General features: G+C 45.2%; 1 protein-coding gene across 3 annotated transcripts in view; it reads left to right on the top strand.

The window, feature by feature from the left end:
* The first annotated feature begins 218 nt into the window (after positions 1-218).
* The window catches only part of VEGFD (vascular endothelial growth factor D), a 45,265-nt gene continuing 25,943 nt past the window's right edge, over positions 219-19,540 (top strand). For 2 of the 3 annotated variants that reach the window (XR_012781205.1, XM_075539569.1), the window contains exon 1: positions 220-901. Coding sequence is in view for 2 of the 3 variants with exons in the window: in XM_075539569.1 (XP_075395684.1) it covers positions 818-901 (84 nt within the window). In the remaining variant the exon portion in view is untranslated. Of the gene's footprint in view, positions 902-19,540 lie in introns of all 3 variants that reach the window. The other variant, XM_075539570.1, reaches the window with a different exon arrangement.

Below are 19,540 nucleotides of genomic sequence, written 5' to 3'. Positions count from 1 at the left end.
TGTGTGTGTGTGTGTGTGTGTGTGTGTGTGTGTCTGCAAGGATGGATGCAGGTGTTGGTGATTTTTGTGTTCGGGTGGGTCACAGGCAGTGAGTGTCTCCACTCCCTTGCTTTCCTGAGGTAATGCGACTGCTCACAACAGTCAGAGTCAAGGTTCCGGCCTGGGGTTTCAGGTTACAGGTTATCTGCTTTAAAATAACAGAAGGCCTGTGCCTGAGTCAGTTTTAAAGCTACCCGGCGGCGATTGGTAGGGACGCAAGAGAATTCCAGCCAAGATTCGCTTGCCTGCGCTTTCTGCCAAAGCCTGTGTCAGATTCAAGACACATGCTTCTGCGAGCTTCCATCAAGGTTGTGAAAAGACATCTAGTCCAAAGTTGGACTAGGGGTTTCCTGTAGCTCCAAACCTTGCTGTCTGCCGCACTGCCTCGATTCAAGTTGAAACTTGCTGGCCACGAAATGGATCAGGAGTGCTATTCACTGGTTCAGGGAGAAGATGTGCCCACGGCGTGATTATTTTTTGAGAGCATGAGGGCAGTGGATATACATATTTTTTAATCTCTCTCTCTCTCTCTCACTCCCCTACCCATCCTCTCCAAGATTCTACAAAGAAATAGACCTTTCCTAATTGAAGTCATTTTGTTGGATTTTGATCACAGCTATTTGGTGTTGGGGTTTTCCCCAAGGAAGTCTGGAGGGTTTTTTTTGTGTTTGTTTGTTTTTTTTAATTTCTTTCTGGAGAAGGGATGTCTTATGAAGCAAGCTTTTCTAGCTGCCTGATGTCCCTTGTTTGCTAATCGGTGGATACTGAATTATTCAAAATGGGGAGCCGGTGGGCAGTGGTGAGTGTGCTTGTGATGTCCTGCCTGTCCCTGGCCTCCCATCATGAACACGGACCGGTTAAGGTAGGTGGTCACATTGGTGCACGGGGTGTGGTGGGGTTTTGTTTGTTTGTTGTTAAATCCGTTTGCGTGGAAGACTGCCTTCCTTTGGAGAACATCCCTAGGGAGGGCCTCAGTAGCTGCTCTCTGCCTTTTCATTCTAATCATCTTGCCGAGAGTGTTTGAAAATGCTGGGGGTGGGGGCATGGGATGGGGTGTGAGGGGGCTTCCCGTAGACTGGTAATAGACCATGGAAGGGGAGCAATCTGGAATCTCTGGTGGGGTGACTTGTGCGCAATTGTATATGCAAATGACACAGTGGGTTTCTAAGGACAGACAAGCTGATGGGCTTTTAGGAACCCACACCTGTGTGGGTCATTAAGTCCTAGCTTGTGAATCGGACGGTTGATTTGTTTAGTATATTCTGAAAATCCGAAACGCTAGTGCTCGTCCCCAGATGTTTTCGTCCATTTTCACAAATCCTTCCTTGCCATCCTCGAGTGTAAACTGCGACCCGGATGTGGCTTTCCTTTGATCTTGGGAAAGCGGGCGAAATGTCACACAAGCCTTTGATTCTCTGAGCAGCCATCCGATAGAGCCCTCCGCACGCGGAGCGACGCCCAAGCAGGGAAACAAGAAAGAACCGGGATGCTAACGGCAAGGGCAGGGATTTGCCCAATGTTGTACTTTTCATAGAGCCTATCAAAAAAACAAAACTTTTTAAGCTTTTGCCTGTGAAAATGATTCCGATATATTTGTTTTCCCTGCAATGGTGCTAACATTGATTTAGGATTTCTGGCTGAGTCCAGAAAAGCAAATGTTAGGTCATTAGGACAGGCTTTCTCAAGGGGAACGGGAGCCGTAGCGCCACCAGCAGGAGACAATGAGTATTAGGCATGTGAATGCTTTTGTGTGTGTGATAGGTCTAACGCATGGGTGTGCAGGAAGTACATAAACAGCTAATACAGTACATGTTTGCTATTAAGATTTCAGGGGGAAGTTGTTAAGGGAAAATGTATAAACAGGCTTCCAGGGAGATGAGAGAGTGGAAGGAAAAAAGGATTGAGCAGCCCTAAGTTGGGAAGAGTGACCTTACCTAGTGGCCTTCACTTGCCCAACTGTTTAGATACCCTCCATCCACGGGATTCGGTCCACACCTTCCTCCCACCACCGGTTCCCGAGTGTTGGCTCAAGGGAACCTGCTTGTGAGCAAGGTGGCAAGAGAGAAAAGTGACTGATTTGAAGTCAATAAGGATGTTCAGGTTGTTCAGCTTGCTTTTTTTTTTTTTTATTATGAATTGGGTGAAGACTGACCAAGCCGGTCACCAGTTTTCCATTCAACGATTCATACACGTTTGCTTCACGTCATTCACTGCAATCCCCTCACCCAAGCTCCACCACTCTTTCTCTCTTTGCCCTTCTGAACTCTCTCTGGGGCAGGTACTGCCCCCTCTGATGGTTGACGAGGCTACTGCGTGATGGTTCCCCTCCAACACCTGTCTATTGTGTGGCTGAAAATCAAACCGCGGGTGGGCAAGTTGGGTAACCCAGGGTCATACTCTCAGGGGTCCCACCATTCTGTATCTGGGAAACCTGGTCTCTTTCAGATTTCGCTCCCTTGACAGCGCTGTTCTAAAGTGTATAGGACTCCGGAATTTGTAAGATGTGCTGGATTCCAGGACTTTTTTCCTGTTTCCATTTTACTTACTATAAATATCAAGATACTGAGTCGGGCTATCCATTCCGATGGAAGCAGCCATGGAGAAATCAGATGCCAGATTGCATTGGGCAGATCTCCTACAAAGGCCCCTGTCAAGTGTTAAGAAGCAAAGAGGTTACTGTGGGGGCGAAAGCAGTCCTGATTCGAGCCATGGTATTTCCAAACCCCACACATGCATGTGAAAGTTGGACAATGAATAAGAGAGACCAATGAAGATCGGGAGCATCTGAGTGTCGGAGGTGGCGAAGACTATCGACTACACTGTGGGCTGCCAGAGGCATGAACAAATCTCTCTTGGAAGAAGGGCAACCAATGGTCCTCTGAATGGAAGCTGGTGAGACTTTGTCCCCGACACTTTGAACCTGTGATCAGGAGGGGCTAGTCCCTAGAAAGGGACATCATACTTGGCAAAGTAGAAGGTCACCACAAAAGGAGAAGATAATTAGCAAGGTGGATTGACAGGCTGGATACCATGGGCTTGAACAATATTGGGAAGATGGCACGGGACTGGGGAGCATTTTGTTCTATGTGGCTCAGAACCAATTCAGTGGCACCGAACATCAAAAAAAGGGAGATGTTGGATTGTCTCCACACAGTAATGCTTTTTAACAGCTCTGGTGAGGCCAAGGGTAAGTGTTTGGTTCCCCCAACTGAGAACTCATTTTCTAATCACCTAATTTCTCTGAAATGGTCCAGTGATGTCAATTCTATTTCTAGGAGGTCGCTCTGCCCCGTCAGCAACTGTGCAAGCAACTGTGCAAGCAGCTACTAGTAGCCTGGGAAACCCCATGTAATGCCATCTGCAGCAACTGTGCAAGCAGCTACTAGTAGACTGCAGCAACTGTGCAAGCAGCAACTAGTAGCTGCTTTTTTCCCCTGCAGCAACTGTGCAAGCAGCTACTAGTAGCCTGGGAAACCCCATGTAATGCCATCTGAGTGTCAAGTGCCCTGTTGTTATTTGTCTTATCCCATGTGATTGGAAGATAGCCGTTTGGAGGTGGTAGAACATGGAAGATGTGAACGGAGGCAAATCTGTTAGAAACCCTCTCCTTGACTCTCCTGTCCACATGTACCCCGCAGCTGGGAAGGGCCTCAATCCAAGAGGAGCCCCTTTTCTCCAAATAGGGTTAACCTACTGCCTATGCTTAGGTCACCACCAAAATGCACCAACTGGCTAGGTGTGGGATTCATTTGTTTAGATTATTTTCTCTTTCAGCATATACATCAGAAACCCTGGTGGCACTGTGGGTTAAAGATGGGAGCTAACATCAAGGTTGGCTGTTCAAATCCACCAGTCGCTTTTTGGGAGAAAGATAAGGCTGTCTGCTCCCGTAAATATTTAAAGCCTCAGAAACCCTGTAATATAGGGTTACTGTGTGTCAGAAAATATGCATCTATGTGTGTGTGTTGTTTTGTGATGTCCTGCCAGTTTGACTCCAAGTGACTCTGTGTACAATGGAACAAAACACTGTCAGGTCCTGTGACATCACCTCACATTGTTTCAGCTATTATGTCAATTCATCATGTTGACAGTATACACACACACATATACACAGAATACTCATCCATGAATATAGGAGGGGGCTTCAAAATGTTTATTGAAAAATAGAATTGAACGAGAGTGGAATTCTTCCATGAATAGTTTTTGCAGTCCCCCTGGTACACCTTTAGGGAGCTCAATCCACAGACCTGCATCCATGCGTGACAGCGCTGACTACAGAGTTACAATCTCAGAAACCCCCAGGGGCAGTCCTACCTGGTCTGCTAGAGTCACCGTGAGTCAGAATTGCCTCAATGGCAGTGCGTTTGGCTTTGTTATGCATTTGATCTTTGTTGGTCAAGAATATGGAAAGTCCTATGGACTACCGGAAGAACAAACAAGTTCATCTTGGAGGAGGTACAGCCAGAATCAAGGATGGAGAGACGTGTCTCCTGTACTTTGGACACATTAGCCGGAGGGACTAGTTTCTGGAGAATGCCATCATGCCTGGTAAAGTAGAAGTCTCTCAAGGAGCTGGATGGACGTAGCAGCTTCAACCATGAGCTCAAGCCTAGCAACCCCTGTGAGGACGGTGCAGGCCTGGAAAGTGTTTCCTTCTGTTGTGTACAAGATTATTATGACTCAGCAGGGACTATCCACAAGAGAACAAATGTGAATCTTTTCTAATCAATCATTTTGTTTGATCATTTTATTGGGGGCTCTTACAACTCTTATTACAATCCACACATCAATTGTATCCGACTTAATAGTATATATGTTGCCATCGTCCTTTTCTAGACCTTTATTTTCTATTGAGCCCTTGGGATCAGCTCCTCTTTTTTTCCCTCTCCCTCTCTTGTGGCCCCGTGATAGATTGTTAACTATTTTCATATCTCATACTGACCGCTGTCTCCCTTCCCCTCTGGTTTCTGTTGTTCTTCCCCCTGGATGGGGGTGAGTGGTTATGTGCCGTTCATTGGGATCGGTACCCCCTCCCTCCTCATCTCTCTCCCCCCTCCCCCTACCCTTTTGTTTTCACTATTCCCATTCCTTTTCCTGGGTTCCATAAGTTTTATATCTTGCCTATACCTATCTATATGCTCCCATCAAGTCCAGAGTAGGAAGCATCACTGGGGTCCTGATAGTGGGGGAGGGGGGTAAGGAAGCCTCAAGGGATCAGAGGTATATTGAGTAATCATCGGTGCTCTACTGCACCGATTGGCTCATCCCCTCCCCGCGACCCCTCTGTGGGGGGATGTTCCATTGTGCACAGATATGCTTTGGGTCTCCAGCCCCCCTCATTCTCACCAATGACGTTTTTTTTGTTGGTTGATTGTTATGAATCTTCTGATGCCCGTTTCCTGGTCCTGATGTCACCTTATGATCACACCAGTTGGTGTGCTTCTTCCATGTGGGCTTGTTGCTTCACTGTTGGATGGCCACTTATTTAACTTCAAACCTTTATGACCCCAGACATTTTATCTTTTAATAGCTGAGCACCATCAGTTGTCTTTACCACATCTGCTTATGCACCCATTTTGTCTTCAGCGATCGTGTTGAGGGCAGTGGGGGGAGGCATGGGGTGAGCATCACAAAATGCCATTTGTTAGAACAAAGTGTTCTTTTACTAATCAATTACCTTTAATTGATGGTTGCCGCTTCTAGAAGACGTTATTGGTACCCACCATACAACAGAATCCCCTGCATCTTCTAGTCTGACTATAATGGATCCTTATATGCTGTCTTGTAGTTTTAAAACTCTAAAATTAGAGCTTGGAGGATAGACCGTCACTATACACCACTAAGAGCCTTAAAACTCAATGTTGAAGGAGTTCCATTATGGAAGCCATCTGAGAACAGGTTGAGAAAGGCAACTTCTGACTTGAGAATAAGCATTTGGGCATACACATTCCTCCATGTAGAACTTGAAGGCATAATATCTGAGACTCCCTGCTATAGTCATGGTTACCACAGTGGGATGGAGATGGATACATTTGGAAAGAGCCACAACCTTGACAGTAGTATTATTCCTGAGAACATTTGAGTTCGATTTTCCTTCCCACCTGAGACAGCAGACAAGGGGTGGACATGCTGCATAATTGGAACACTGAGCATAGTATCAGAGCTGAGACCATTTCATCTCAGGTGGCCTTTATGATGCGAGTCCACTTTTCTTTCATTTGACAAATGGTTCTTAGAGTCTCTACCAAGATACCCAAGATGAGTAAACAAAAAAGCCAGCTACCAGTGAGTCAACTTCAGCGCATAGTGACCTCATGTGTGCAGACTGAAATTGGGCTCCAGAGGGCTGGCAAGGCTTTGACAGATCAGTTTGAGATACCTCTGGGTGGGCTTGAGCTGCAAACTTCTCAGTCTGTTTGTAAGCCACCTAGGGACTCTCCAAACCCATTGCTTTCAAATCAATTTCAACTAACAAGGACCCTTTAGGATGGTCGGACTTCCCCATAGGGTTCCCTAGACTCTCTTTATGGAAGCAGACTGCCACACCCTTCTCCTAGTTATTAATGCATCCTTGTGTTTCCTCATGATAATCTGCCAATATCTGACAATGGATTACTTTATGTGCAGGACATAATGTGTTTGGACTCTTGGGGAGGCTTGAGTCTAAGGGCAGTGTGTGGAGGCAGATAATTTGCAAGCAATAAAAGCGAAAAGAAAAAATGTCTGATATGATAAATGTCATGAAAAACACTAAACCGGGTGGGGGTGGGGCACAGAAAGACAGACGGGGAGACCTCTGCTCCAGTGATGAACGTGCACACCCCCAGCAGGTGTGAAGGAGTGGGAGGCAACTGTTGGGACAGTGAGTGTGCATGGGGAGTTGGATGCTAAGCAGAGAGCAGTGTGGCCAGAGTGTATGTGTGTGGGTGGGGAGGTCCCTGAGAGATAGTTCATGGAGGCTGGAAAAGGAGAGACGGCATATCATGGAAGTATAGCTGGGTTCCAGGAAAGTTCCACCTCTGAATTCTGAAATTGGAATTGTACATTCTTTTCCCATGTCATGAATATTTTTCTTTTGTTTTTTGTAAACACATGTTTCATTATTCTAGTTCAGTCTTTCACAAACATACTCTACAGAGTATGTTTCGTGACATAAAACAAAGGAACCCACCTCTGTCTACTCAATTTATCACAATACCATAAATAAAACAATTAAATTGTGGAATTGGAGAATGTTTTGTTGCGTATGTTTTTGCCACAATTAGAAAAAAAATTACTGGAATAAAAATGAGTACAAGGAAGAAGAAAATATTCTAAAATTGACTGTGATGATACTTGTACAACTCTCCTCCTTGATATGAGTGAATTGCGAAATTGTTTGACATGTGGATGAAGTGCTAAAAAATGCTAAAAAAGAAAAAAAAGACATTGGGGGAATTAAAAAAGTACAAGAAAACAAAAATGGTGATTACTAATTCCTCAGGGTTTTTTTTACTGTAGACATTTGTCATTTAGTGGGCATCGTTTCTTTTGTACTGCAAATGCTTTTTGGTCTTTCCTTCCCGTGGAAAAATGAAGGATTACACCCCACAGCATCCCTGGAAGGCGACAGAAAAGGTGAGGCTCCTAGCTTCTCTTTGAAAACCTCGCATTTTTAAATTATTTACAAACCAAAATACTGACTCCCCCAAGTAGTGATGCTTCTCTCTCCTTTTGGAAATCATAAATACTGTGAGAGACAATAAATCCGATAGGAATAATGACAACAGAAATATATTAACATCAGGGGAGGAAGAACATGATGCTGAATGAAATGAATCAATTAATCACAAAAGGACAAATGTCATATAAGCCCACTGTTATAAAGAAAACAACCCCCAAGATACAGATCTTCATACCAGAGGGAACAGACTTTGGAAGCTATCATGGCAGGAGAGGGGGGGAGGGAAGGAAGATGAGGCAGAAAGCTAGAGGGTGGACAGGTATTAAGTTGGGTGAAGGAGAAGACAGAGGGAGCAGGGAAATCTGTTGAATACAAAATTGATGATCTGAAATGTAAAACCCTACCTACTTCACAATTTAAAAACAATTTTTTTAAGAAGAACCCATGCTTTGCTCAGAAATGGGTCTCCGCACTCAAGGCCCCTTCCCTGCCTGTGGGAAAGAGCAGCCGTTGGTCATGTTTGCCAAGCAGAGGCCCTGGAGTAGTATCTACTAAAGTGAGACACCCGGTTTATTTCCAGTGCTTTGCTAGAGACCCCTTGTCCCTGGGCAATGGCAAGCCATACATTCAGTGACCATCTGTGAAACGCCTACTATGCACCAGACACACGTGTGGAAATGGTGTAGTTATAACATAAAGATGTCTTAGTCATTTTCACGTGTTAGAAAGAGGTACCACTGGCTTGTTCTTGGGAATCCAGGAGATGGAGATGGTGTTTCACATACTGTGGGTCATGTTATCAGGAGGGACTGATCTCTGAAAAGGGACATCATGCTGAGTAAAGTTGAAGGGCAGCAGAAAAGAGGAGTGACACAGTGGCTGCTGCAATGGACTGCTCAACATGACAAGGATGGTGGCGATGACGCAGGACTGGCAGTGTTTTGCTATTGTATGTAGGGTCACTATGAGTCAGGAGCAACTCAATGGCACTTAACAACATAATAGCAACAGTCAGGGAGGATTCTCAAGGCAGCCTATGGGAAGGGTCATTTTCGTGCTTGAAACTTCATGAGAACATCGCTTTTTCTAAGGAGGTTTATTTTTTTTGGGGGGTGTCATTCATGGAGCATCATTCTTCTAACTATACTGTTCATGTGTAGGGGAAACATATAGTTGACTCTTGAACAACCTAGAGGTTAGGAACGCAACCTCCAGAGCAGTTGAACATCCGTGTGGAGTTTATAGTTGACCCTTGTGAACAACGCGGATTCAAACAAGGCGGGCTCTTGGAGAGGTGGATCTTGTTTCCTGGTGGTTTGACGGGTGAGGGCAAGCGTTGCAGGAATTCATGTAAATCGCTGGGTGGCGCTCCCCTTCTCGGCTACAGTGACTGCCCCTCACCCTCCTATTCCCCTAGTTGCTCATATGACACATGTCCATGGAAGCAGCTACATGAGCTCACCATCATAGCACCAGCAACCCAAACCCAAGCCTTTCCATTCAAATCTGTCCTTTTTAGGAGTCGACTGCATTGCTTCCCGGGACTATACCTGTCCTCGTGACCTGCTGCTCCTGTCACCAAATCTATGACAAGTGAGTGGCTCACACTTCCAAAGGCTGGACGTCCTGCCTTGTTGGTAGGGCTACGAGTTCCTTGATGTCCCTGAAGTCTGTGTCTCGATGGCTGTCCTGCTCCGAATAACTCGAGGGGATTGAGTTTAGGACCCAGTCCACAAGGGGACTTCCAAACATCCATGGAACATCGCCACTCTCTTTTCAATTCTATTTTCTGTGAGTTTGAGAAGACTTCTCTTACACTGGTATGACTTCTCTACCATGGCAGCAACAAGACCACCCAGCATCATCTGTCCAAGCAGGAGTCTCCTCTCCACAGCAATGGAAGCCAAGCCTTCACTGCAATTCGATCCATGATCCGAGGGCTGCTTCACATTGCTTCTAGGCAAAGAAAGGGACATGGGTTGAATATTTCCATGGTCAAGATTTTGTTGTTGCTAACAGTTCTCTTAGGAGCCCTGGTGGCATGGGGGTTATGCATTGGGATGCTAACTACAAGGTCAGCAGTTTGAAACCACCAGCTGCTCCACAAGAGAAAGACAGGGCTTTCTACTCTTGTAAAGAGTCACAGTCTTGGAAAGGCACAAGGGCCTTCCCACCCTGTCCTACAGGGTTACTGTGAGTTGGAACTGACTTGTTGGCAGTGACTTTGGTTTTGGGAACTGTTCCCTAATCCAAGTCATGGTATTTTCAGGCACTTCGTGTATATATATATATATATATATATATGAAAGTTGGACGTTGACTAAGGAAGACTAAAAAGAATGAATTTGAATGGTGGTGAAGAAAATTGAAAGTACCACGAACTAACAAAAGAACAAACATGCCAGTCTTAGAAGAAGGACAACCAGAATGCTCCTTAGAGGCAAGAATATCAAGGCAATTATCACATCCTTTGGAAGCATTATCCAAAGAGACCAGTCCCTGCAGAAGGCCAACAGGCTTTGTAAAACTGGGCCGGGGGGCTGGTGGAGAGGGGGTGAGAAAGCAAAAAAGAGGAAGACCCTCGATAAGATATCCACACAGTAGCTGCCACAATGGGCTCACATGTGAGCACGGCGCAGGGCCAGACAATGTGCCTTCTGTGACCCGTCGGGTCGCTCTGAGTTGGAACCAACTCAACAGCACCCGGTAACGACAACTACGGTTCCATTCTGGACACAGGAAGGGTGTGATTTCAATGGAATGAATTCCCTGCACTTGTACTCCCTCAAAGACTCTCCCTCGAGAACAGAGTGGGGCCAGGGGCCACCTGAGACAGTGCACAGGGCGTTGGGGAAAAAGAGCAGTGACCGTGAAGGAGAAGCCATGGCATCTCTGTAAGGATAACAAAAAGTATGTGGGTTCTCCAGGGCTGCTATCATGGAACCACCACGTGGGGGGCGTGAGGATGGGGGTGCCTTAGCCAATAGATGGTTGTGTTGTCACAGTTTACGAGACTGGACCTCAGAATTCAGGATGGCTGGCTCTAGAGGATGGTGTTCTCTCTGTGTCAGCTCTGGGGGAAGGTCCTTAACTTTTTGTGCTTCTGCTCGTAGGCAATCGTCACGTGCCTAGGCATCGCTCTGCCCTGCCTGATACGTTAATCTCCTTCATGTACCGATAAAGACGGACTCAAGATACAGCCTGCATGAAGCCTGCCTTACATTCCAAAGACAACCCATTCCCAGATGGGATTAGATCCACTAGCCTAGACATCAGGATGCATGCTCTATATTTAGGGGTGGGCAGGGGGACACACAAGTCAATCCCTAACAACCTGGTAGGACTTCTCTGTAGGAAGCACAATGAATGAGGTCTGGCATGAAGATTCTCTTTCCAGCCAATGGACTAGGCTCTTCTTCGCCAGAAAGAGGGTTGCGCCTGTTCACGTGGTAGCACAGTACTGCTGGCTAACAAAGCAGTCAGCATGACAGGGGCTTGTTGCTGTTGTTAGGTGCCATTGAGTTGGTTGCAACTCATAGCGACCCCATGCACGACAGAACTAAACCCCTCCCGGACCTGCAACAGCCTCCCAACTGGTCTTATATTAGAGCTCATTGTCCATCCATCCTGGCAAGGGCCTTCCTCTTTGTCACTCCCCCTCTACTTGACCAAACACGATGTCCTTCTCCAGGGACTGGTCTCTCCTGATGATATGCCCAAAGTAGAAGAGATGAAGTCTCACCATTCTTGCTTCTAAGAAGCATTCTGGTTATACTTCTTCCAAGACAGATGGATGTGTCCCTTTGGCAGTCCTCTGTGTTGTCAATAGTCATCACAGCACCACAATGCAAAGACATTTTCAGTGGCTTACATACCAGTCACTGAGTCTCTCAGGCATTTCTGTGGGTTAACTGGGAGTCCAAGGATCTAGTCTGAGCTTTCGGAGCTTGACTCCAACCCCCAACCTCCCAGGTCTGTCCATGGGCCATGGCTATTGGAACTGGCACCATTCAGTCATGAGGACATGCCAAACCTTTGTGTGAAGCATACCGTATAGCAACCCATTGTTCCAAGCAGGTCACCTGGCCTGACATGGCCTTGGAGGAAGGGATATTTCTAGAACGATAACTTCATCACCACAAGTACATTGGACCCTTGATCTGTGAGTTTGAGGAGGAAACTGAAACTGACCTCAGGAACCTACCCTCCTGAGGTGGTGTAGTGGTTTCCCTTTGGGCTGCGACAGCAAGGTCAGCAGTTTGAAACCACCAACCATTTTGTGGAAGGAAGATGGAGCTTTCTACTCTCCTAAAGAGTGACAGTCTCGGAAACCCACAAGTGCAATGCTACCCTGTCCTATAGGGTCACTATGAGTTGGTATCGACCTGATGATAGTGAGTTTGGATTTTGGATTTCAGGTTATCTTGTCACTCAAGCCCATCTGACATTTCCTAGTTATAGCCATATGAGATGGGAGCAGAGACACTGGAATCAAGCACAAACGTTCAACAAATATGAAAGGGGTCTAGCTGCCGCCCCACTGCTAGACACTTTGGCTGAGGACAAACCCACCCACAATTGAAAGGGAGGACTTGGCAGTTCCAGGCCTCTTTGTACCTGATTGGTATTGTTAGCTGTAAAGTTGAATTCTGTGCCACGGGATTTTCAATCTGAGACCGCTGAGAATATTCTGAAGCCTGTCTTCCAAGGCACCTCTGAATAAAGTCATACTGCCAACACTTCACTAGTAGACAAACACTGACCTAACTGTGCCACCTAGGCCCTGCCATACACCCTTTAAGTGCCCAGCTAGCCATGCATGCACACCTGCATGCATACATTTGCACACAAATTCTTTTCCTGTATATATAATTATTTTCATTTCCTGTATATATAATTATTTTCACATGTTGAATGAAACGTCCTGAGTTTTCTGCACTCAAATATCACACTGCATGTGTAAAAGAGCCTAGGGCACCCCTTGAGATGAAGAAGATCCCTTCACCCCATGCCGGATAGCCAGCCTCCTGGGTTATGGTGACACAGGCTTAGGCCCTTGGCTGGTTCCACTGGGACTGGGGCCACAGCTGACCGTGCACCCGGTGGGTAAGCCCCACACCTCTAGACGCTGTCTGTTCTGGGGAAATGCCCTCTCTATAAACCCCTAAGGACTAAGAAGTGATTGGTTTTGTTTGTTTGAATTTATCTTTAATTATTTCATTGTGCTTCTGGTAGAAATTTACTCAGCAAATTAGGTTCCCATTAAACAATTTCCACACAAATTGTTCATTGACGTTGCTTATATTTTTCACAAGGTTTCAACATTCTCATGAACTTCATTTCGATTGTTCCATTTCCAGTAGTCTGCACTTTACTTCTCATCTTTGCTTTAGAGCCAGTACTACCCATTTATCCCATGTAAATGGTTTTTTTTAAAAGGATCATGTACTCAGGAGTGATATTCTTCATTTTGTGATTTAATCTCTTATGCAGCTAAAGGATTATCTCAAGGGAAAATTTTGGTTCCAGGTTTTATTTGATGGTTTGGAATCATGCTACATCTAACTCTTTGAGATCATCTCCTTTCATTCAGCCTAGTGCCTGTGGGAAACATTCAAGTTGTTGAACCTACCAAGAACTAAACCCCAAACCAGTTGCTGTTGGGTCAACCCTGGCTCATGATGACCCCATGTGTGTGCAAGTAGAACTGTGTACTCTTTAGGATTTTCAATGGCTGTGTTCATTTGGAGTTGGATCACCAGGCCTTTCTTCCTAGGTGCCCCTAGGTGGATTCGATGACTGGTTGAGCACCTGTTTACACCACCCAGGGATCCCCACACTTCAGCAGTTCATTCTTTTTTATTGCCGAGCAATATTTCAGGGAGCCCCACACATCAGTAGTTTGTTCTCTTTTATTGTCAAGTAATAGTCCCCGATGGGAATGGGCCCCAGTTTGGTTAACCATTCACTCTTTCAGAGTCCTTTGGGTTGGTCCCAGCTTGGAGCCATTCCAAATCTATGATAAATAAAGTGACTATATTTGTGTACAGGTCTCTGGGTAGAGTTAAGTCTTCCTTTCTCAGGAGTGAGATTGCTCAGTGTCATGAGACTATGTGAGGATGGCGCAGGACACAGGGTCGTTATGAGTCAGAACCAAAGTGACAGCACCCAGCAACAACAACATAATGAATATACAAACATATAGGACTTTATCTATAAGAAACTGCCAACATATTTCCCCGAGTGCTATATCATTCAAAGCCAATTTTAAGCAATGCAAATCCAGGATCTCTCCTCTCCAAAATGTTGTCTGTCCAGACAGCAAGAGAAGTTTTGCTCTTTGGCAGAGCTTCCTTTTGGGGAAATGTTATCTTCACTTTAGAGCGGTCGAAGTTGAAGCTACAAAATGTTGACATTGACTCACGAGTCGAAACGTGACGTGGGCAGTTTCCTTGAGAGTCATTGGAGTTGAGACAAGTACGCTATATCAATAACCCCAAACAAACCATAGAGTTTACAAACGGCTGTGCTGTTTGGTTTTTTTTTTTTTTTTGGCTTTGTTTTGAGAGAAGTAGATTGCCAGGCCTTTCTCCCTAGGTACCTCTGGAGGTAGTTGAGCTAGCAAAATTCAGGGACAGGGATAGCAAAATCTGGAGAGAATGGCTAGGAGCCTCTCAATGTGACTTGGACCCCAAGCCTGTAAAAGTTGGTTTCAGCCGAGCCTTAAACATAAAGTTAAAAATGAAATGTAAATGGATCGTCCAAAAAACAGACGAAGGTTAGAAGAGATAGAGGGTGTGGAGAATGATTTGTCTGTCCACCGAATCGGCCTCTCCAAAGCCACTGACAAAGGGAAATTGCTGACTGAGCCTTCCTTGAATTCCAGGGCTGGAGAACCATGCTCACTGGCAACACTGGGCAATCCTTAACCAAATCCGCAGAAAAGGGGATGAGATTCTGGATATGGAAACCAGATCAATTTGATCCACCATACCCCTCATCACCAAAGTTCATGAAGACAGTATTTGACAAAGAGAAACAAGCACAGGTCTCAACAGATTAGAAAGGGCTTAGAAACACAGGAATGCTTGACTCTCAAGAAGGTCAATAACGACAGTCAAGTACCAACCACCACCCTCCCCCTCCTCCTCTGAAAAAAACAGATGCTGGAGAGGGTGTATAGAGATTGGAACCCTCATACACTGCTGGTGCAGCTGTAAAAGCATGTGATCACTGTGCAAAGTGATATGATGCTACTCTAAATGAGTAGAAATAGAAGTTCCATATGACCCAACCATCCTTCTGCTGAGTATATATCGTCATAGACAATAAAGAGTCATAACATGAACAGACATACAGTGTAGTCTGTTAGGCATTAGGTCGTGATCCATATGGTTGGCAGTTCAAAACTCCCAGCAGCTCTGCAGGAGAAAAACTGGGTTTTTAACTCCCATAACCAGTTACAGTCTTTGAAACCCACGGGGGGGGGGGCCTCTATGTGTCAGCATTGACTTGATGCCAGTGAGTTTGGGTTTGGGGTTCATCGCAGCACTGTTCACAATAGCAAGATAGAAGCGATCTGAATGCCCATGAGTAGAAGAATGGATAAGGAAATTCTGGTACATGCACAAGGACTACTATGCATCGATACAAAATTATAAATCCATGAAGCTCCCTATGGCATAGATATACCTGGATGACATTATGTGGAGTGAAATTAGCCTTATCACAAAAGGATAAATATTATATGAGACCAGTGATGTAAGGGGTGGGGGGAAGATAAAAACTTTCACAGCAAAGGGAACAGACTGGAGATTGCCAAGGTTGGGAGCAGGGGCAATGGGGGCAAGCTAAAGCAACAGGTAGTCTGTTGATGGGTGTTAACAAGTGAGATGGAAAATAGCAGTGCGCAAAAGAGAGACAATAAATCAAGCAGTGGGTAAAGAGTAAATGGGTTGAGGGGTCGATCAGTAGTTGAAACTGTTGAATACAAAGCTGATAATCTGAAATGTAAACCCCCACCTAATTGACAATAAGAAATAGTATTTTTTTTAAAAAGAAAGAAAAGACAAACAGGGCAGTTAGCAATACTGGCCTCTTTTTCCTTCCCTAAAACAAGGGGTTCTTTTATTATTATCACTATTAGTTGTTGTTGCTGTTTGTTGTGGTAACTATACATGTGAGTATAACACGGCAGCTGCTGGGTTTACATTTCTCACGTGCACAGTTTAGTGATGTCAAATGGTGCTCGTCGAGATGCAACCGTGACCATGGAACCTCTTGCCACATCAACTGATCTCTATACCTTTGCCTATTCCAGATGCTTCTTACGAGTAAGATCAGACAACATGTGTCCTGTTGAGATTGATTCATTTCACGCCTCTTGATGTTTGCAAGGTTCGTCCACTCTGTAGCGTGTATCAGGATGGCCTTCCTCCTAGTGGCTGAGTAAGAACCCATTGCAATATCCCAATGCAACCGCATTGTATTAATCTATCCTTCTGTCAGTGGACATCTAGGCAGTTTCCCCCTTTTGTCAGTGTCTGCCTTTTGTCTATGTGAGGAGTGATGGGGGTGCTATGGCTGCTTGACTGTCTGCTCTCCAGTCTCATGTATAACTGTTTAGGAGCAAAATCGCTGGATCTGATTACCTTTGTTAGCAACCTCGAAGCTGCTCTCCCCTGTGGTCACGCCATGTCACATCCTTCCCAGCCGTGGGTAAAGGTGCCAATTTCTCCTAATTGTGTGAGGTGGAAGGAGTCAAAGAAAAGCTTTTTGCAACATTTGCAGGAAAGTAGTCAGGGTCCTCCCTGGAAAACCCTTGCTAAATATCTGAGCCCAGAGCCAGGATTTGACCCCAAAGCCAGGCTCCTTCCACTTGTTTATGTTCTCATCGGCACTGTCTTTGAAATATTGGAAAGGGAGGCCTTGGTGGAAAGATTCTGATGTCCACTTCTATGTGGAATTTCAGTCAGTTAAAGCAGTACCTCTTACTTTTCATTCCATTTGGGGCTGTCTGGAAGTTTCTGAAGCAATTTTGTTGGTCCTTTAGGATGGTTTCACATAAAGGACGCTGACTTCCTTGAGTCATCAAGCCTGGGAAATCATACTATTTGCTCTCTCGGCTTGAAAAAGTCAGGTAGGCTGGGAGGTGGGTTGTACACCCACAATCAGGTGACTTGAGGTAGAAATAGGCTCCAAAAATCCATTGCTGCCAACTTCTCTAACACAAATGTGCTGAACCCAAGGTATACCTCAAAGGGACTTAAAGAATGAGATGAATTCTCATAGAGGCATCAAACAACTCTTTCCTACTAAACGCTGCAGCTAGGGGCTCAGACAAAAGAATCACAGAGATAGTGCAAGACCAGGCAATGCGTCATTCTGTTCCATGTAAGTTGCAGGAGTCAGAGCCTAACGTTGTTGCTGTCGCTTGTAGTTGACATTGCGTGGGTTCCTACCCATAGTGACCTTCTGTACAGTGGAACGAAACACTGCCCGGTCCTGCACCATCCTCACAGTTGTTCCTATTTGAACCCTCCGTTGCAGACAATGTGTCCGTCTATCTCATAGAGGGACTTCCTCTTTTCACTGCCCCTCCACTTTACCAAGCATGACGCCCTTCTCCAAAGACTGCTTTCTCCTGACACGTCCAAAGTACATGAGACAAAGGCTTGCAACCATTGCTTCTAAGCAGAATTCTGACTGTACTTCTCCCAAGATCCCCTCAGTCAGTCTCTCCTTGGTTAAGACTTGGGAAGTTTTCCAAAGTCCTAATGGCAACGCAGCACCTCAGTCCCATGAAAGGAACCTCTCTGAACATAGAACCCCAGCACCTGTATTTTTTGAAGCCTCTTTGCAGGGAAATGCAGAGTGATGCCAACCTTGAGAATCTCAAAGTGTGCTCTGCCAGTCAGCCATAGTGTCATTGCTGGGGAACCTGTTACAAATGCAATGGTCTTGGGCCCACCGGAGACCAAGTGCCTCCCCATCTGCATTTTAACCAGATCCCCAGTTAGTTAGAATGCTCAGTAAATGTTAAGAGGCACTGCACCATGCAAATGATTTGCACCACATAACATAGCAGACTACATCAACCTGGGCCCATTTGCTGTCAGTCACATACATGTATACATGAAGGGGCTTCAAAAAGTTCATGGAAAACAATAAAACTGAGAGATAATTGTTTCATGCACCGTTTGAAGCCCCCTCACAGTTTTTACTCATAAATCTGTCTTTCAGATATCTATTAAGTACTCATTCTGTACAAAGCTGAATCAGACACAGATTCTTCCCTCAAGGTGGCCAGAGTTTAGTTAAGGGGATGTGATGTGTTCACAGTCATATAATTGAAGTCAGGGACATCATGGACCACTTGATGGAAGAAATGACATTGTCTTTGGACCTGAAAGGAGAGTACTTGGATGAAGATACCCAGAAGGGAAATAAGGTCATCTGAACAAACGAACAAGGTCTGAGTTCAATTTGCTAAAGTTGTTGGGAAATCCATTTGTTTATTCCTTCCTTGAATATGTATTTATTAAATGAAGAGTCGGGGGAAAAGAAGAACTTCAATGTGGTGATGATGCAGGGCCTGACAGAATTTCCTTCGATTTTACATCGGGTCATTATGAGTCAGAACCAGTCTGATGGCACCTAACAATGATTGTTCTGTGAATACCACCTAGCATTGTAATTCAAATTATTCTCAAAACCCAACGGAGAAAGCAGGCACTAAACAAGTTGTGACACAAATAATCAATGAGTGTCAATGGCGGCGGCCAAGTGCTGAGAAGGACATGGATTGTGACTGAGGGGCCAAACCCAGTTGGGGCTGGGGGATAGGTTTGCCTAAGAGAACCAAAGCTGGGAAAAGGACTGAGCAAGGGCATTCCAGCCAACGAAACAGCCTGAACTAAGGTGTAAAAATGAACAAAATAACAAAACAAGGAAGTGAATGTCTATGAATATTTCATTGGTTAACCCAGTCGTGTCTTCCATTCCTTCCCAATTGGACTCAAGTAGCCAGAGAATTCCAAACCTCCGATTCTTTTTTGTTTGAACGGAACTATACATATATATTCACCTATTCAGCTGTTTTGTGTAATTCAATGGGTTTCAGTAAGTGTAGTGAGTGGTGCGGCCATTATTTATACAAGATCCCCCATGCTCTTTTGCAACTAATCCTCATTCCCACTCCTAGCCCAGAGAAATCAATAATGTCGTTTCTATCTCTTGGGTAGACACCTAGGAGTGATGGTAGTGGGTTACATGGCAAATTTATCTTGCTCTTTTAGGTAACTGTGAAACTGCTTTCCAAAGGGACTGCGCCATTTCACAATCCTGTCTGAAAACTGTGAGGGTTTCCCTTGGTGCACATCCTTATCAAAACTTGGTATTGTTAGTCTTTTTTTTTAATTACAAAATCATTTTATTTGGGGGTTCTTGAACTCATAACAATCCACATGTCAATCGTTATCAAGCATTTTTGTCTATATGTTGCCATCATTCTTTTCTAAACATTTACTTTTTACGGAGCCCTTAGTATCAGCTCTTTTTTCCCTCCTTCCCCTCCCCCTCGTGACCCCTTGACAAATTATAAATTATTATTATTTTCATATCTCACACTGACCACAATTTCCCTCCCCCCATGGTTTCTGTTGTTTATCCCTCTGGGGGTGGCGGTGGGGGTGGTTTTGTGTTGATCATTGCAATCGGTTCCCTCTTCCTCCCCACCTCTCCCCACCTTCCCTCTATCCTCCTGGTACTCCTACTCGCATTCCTGTTCCTGGATTCTGTGCATCGTGAGCTCTTATGTCTTATCTGTACCTGTGCATG

This window comes from Tenrec ecaudatus, chromosome X, assembly GCF_050624435.1.
Source record: "Tenrec ecaudatus isolate mTenEca1 chromosome X, mTenEca1.hap1, whole genome shotgun sequence".
NCBI classification, from domain to species: Eukaryota; Metazoa; Chordata; class Mammalia; order Afrosoricida; family Tenrecidae; genus Tenrec; species Tenrec ecaudatus.
The sequence above is the reverse complement of the archived record's forward strand: the minus strand, read 5'-3'. Positions and strand labels throughout refer to the sequence as shown.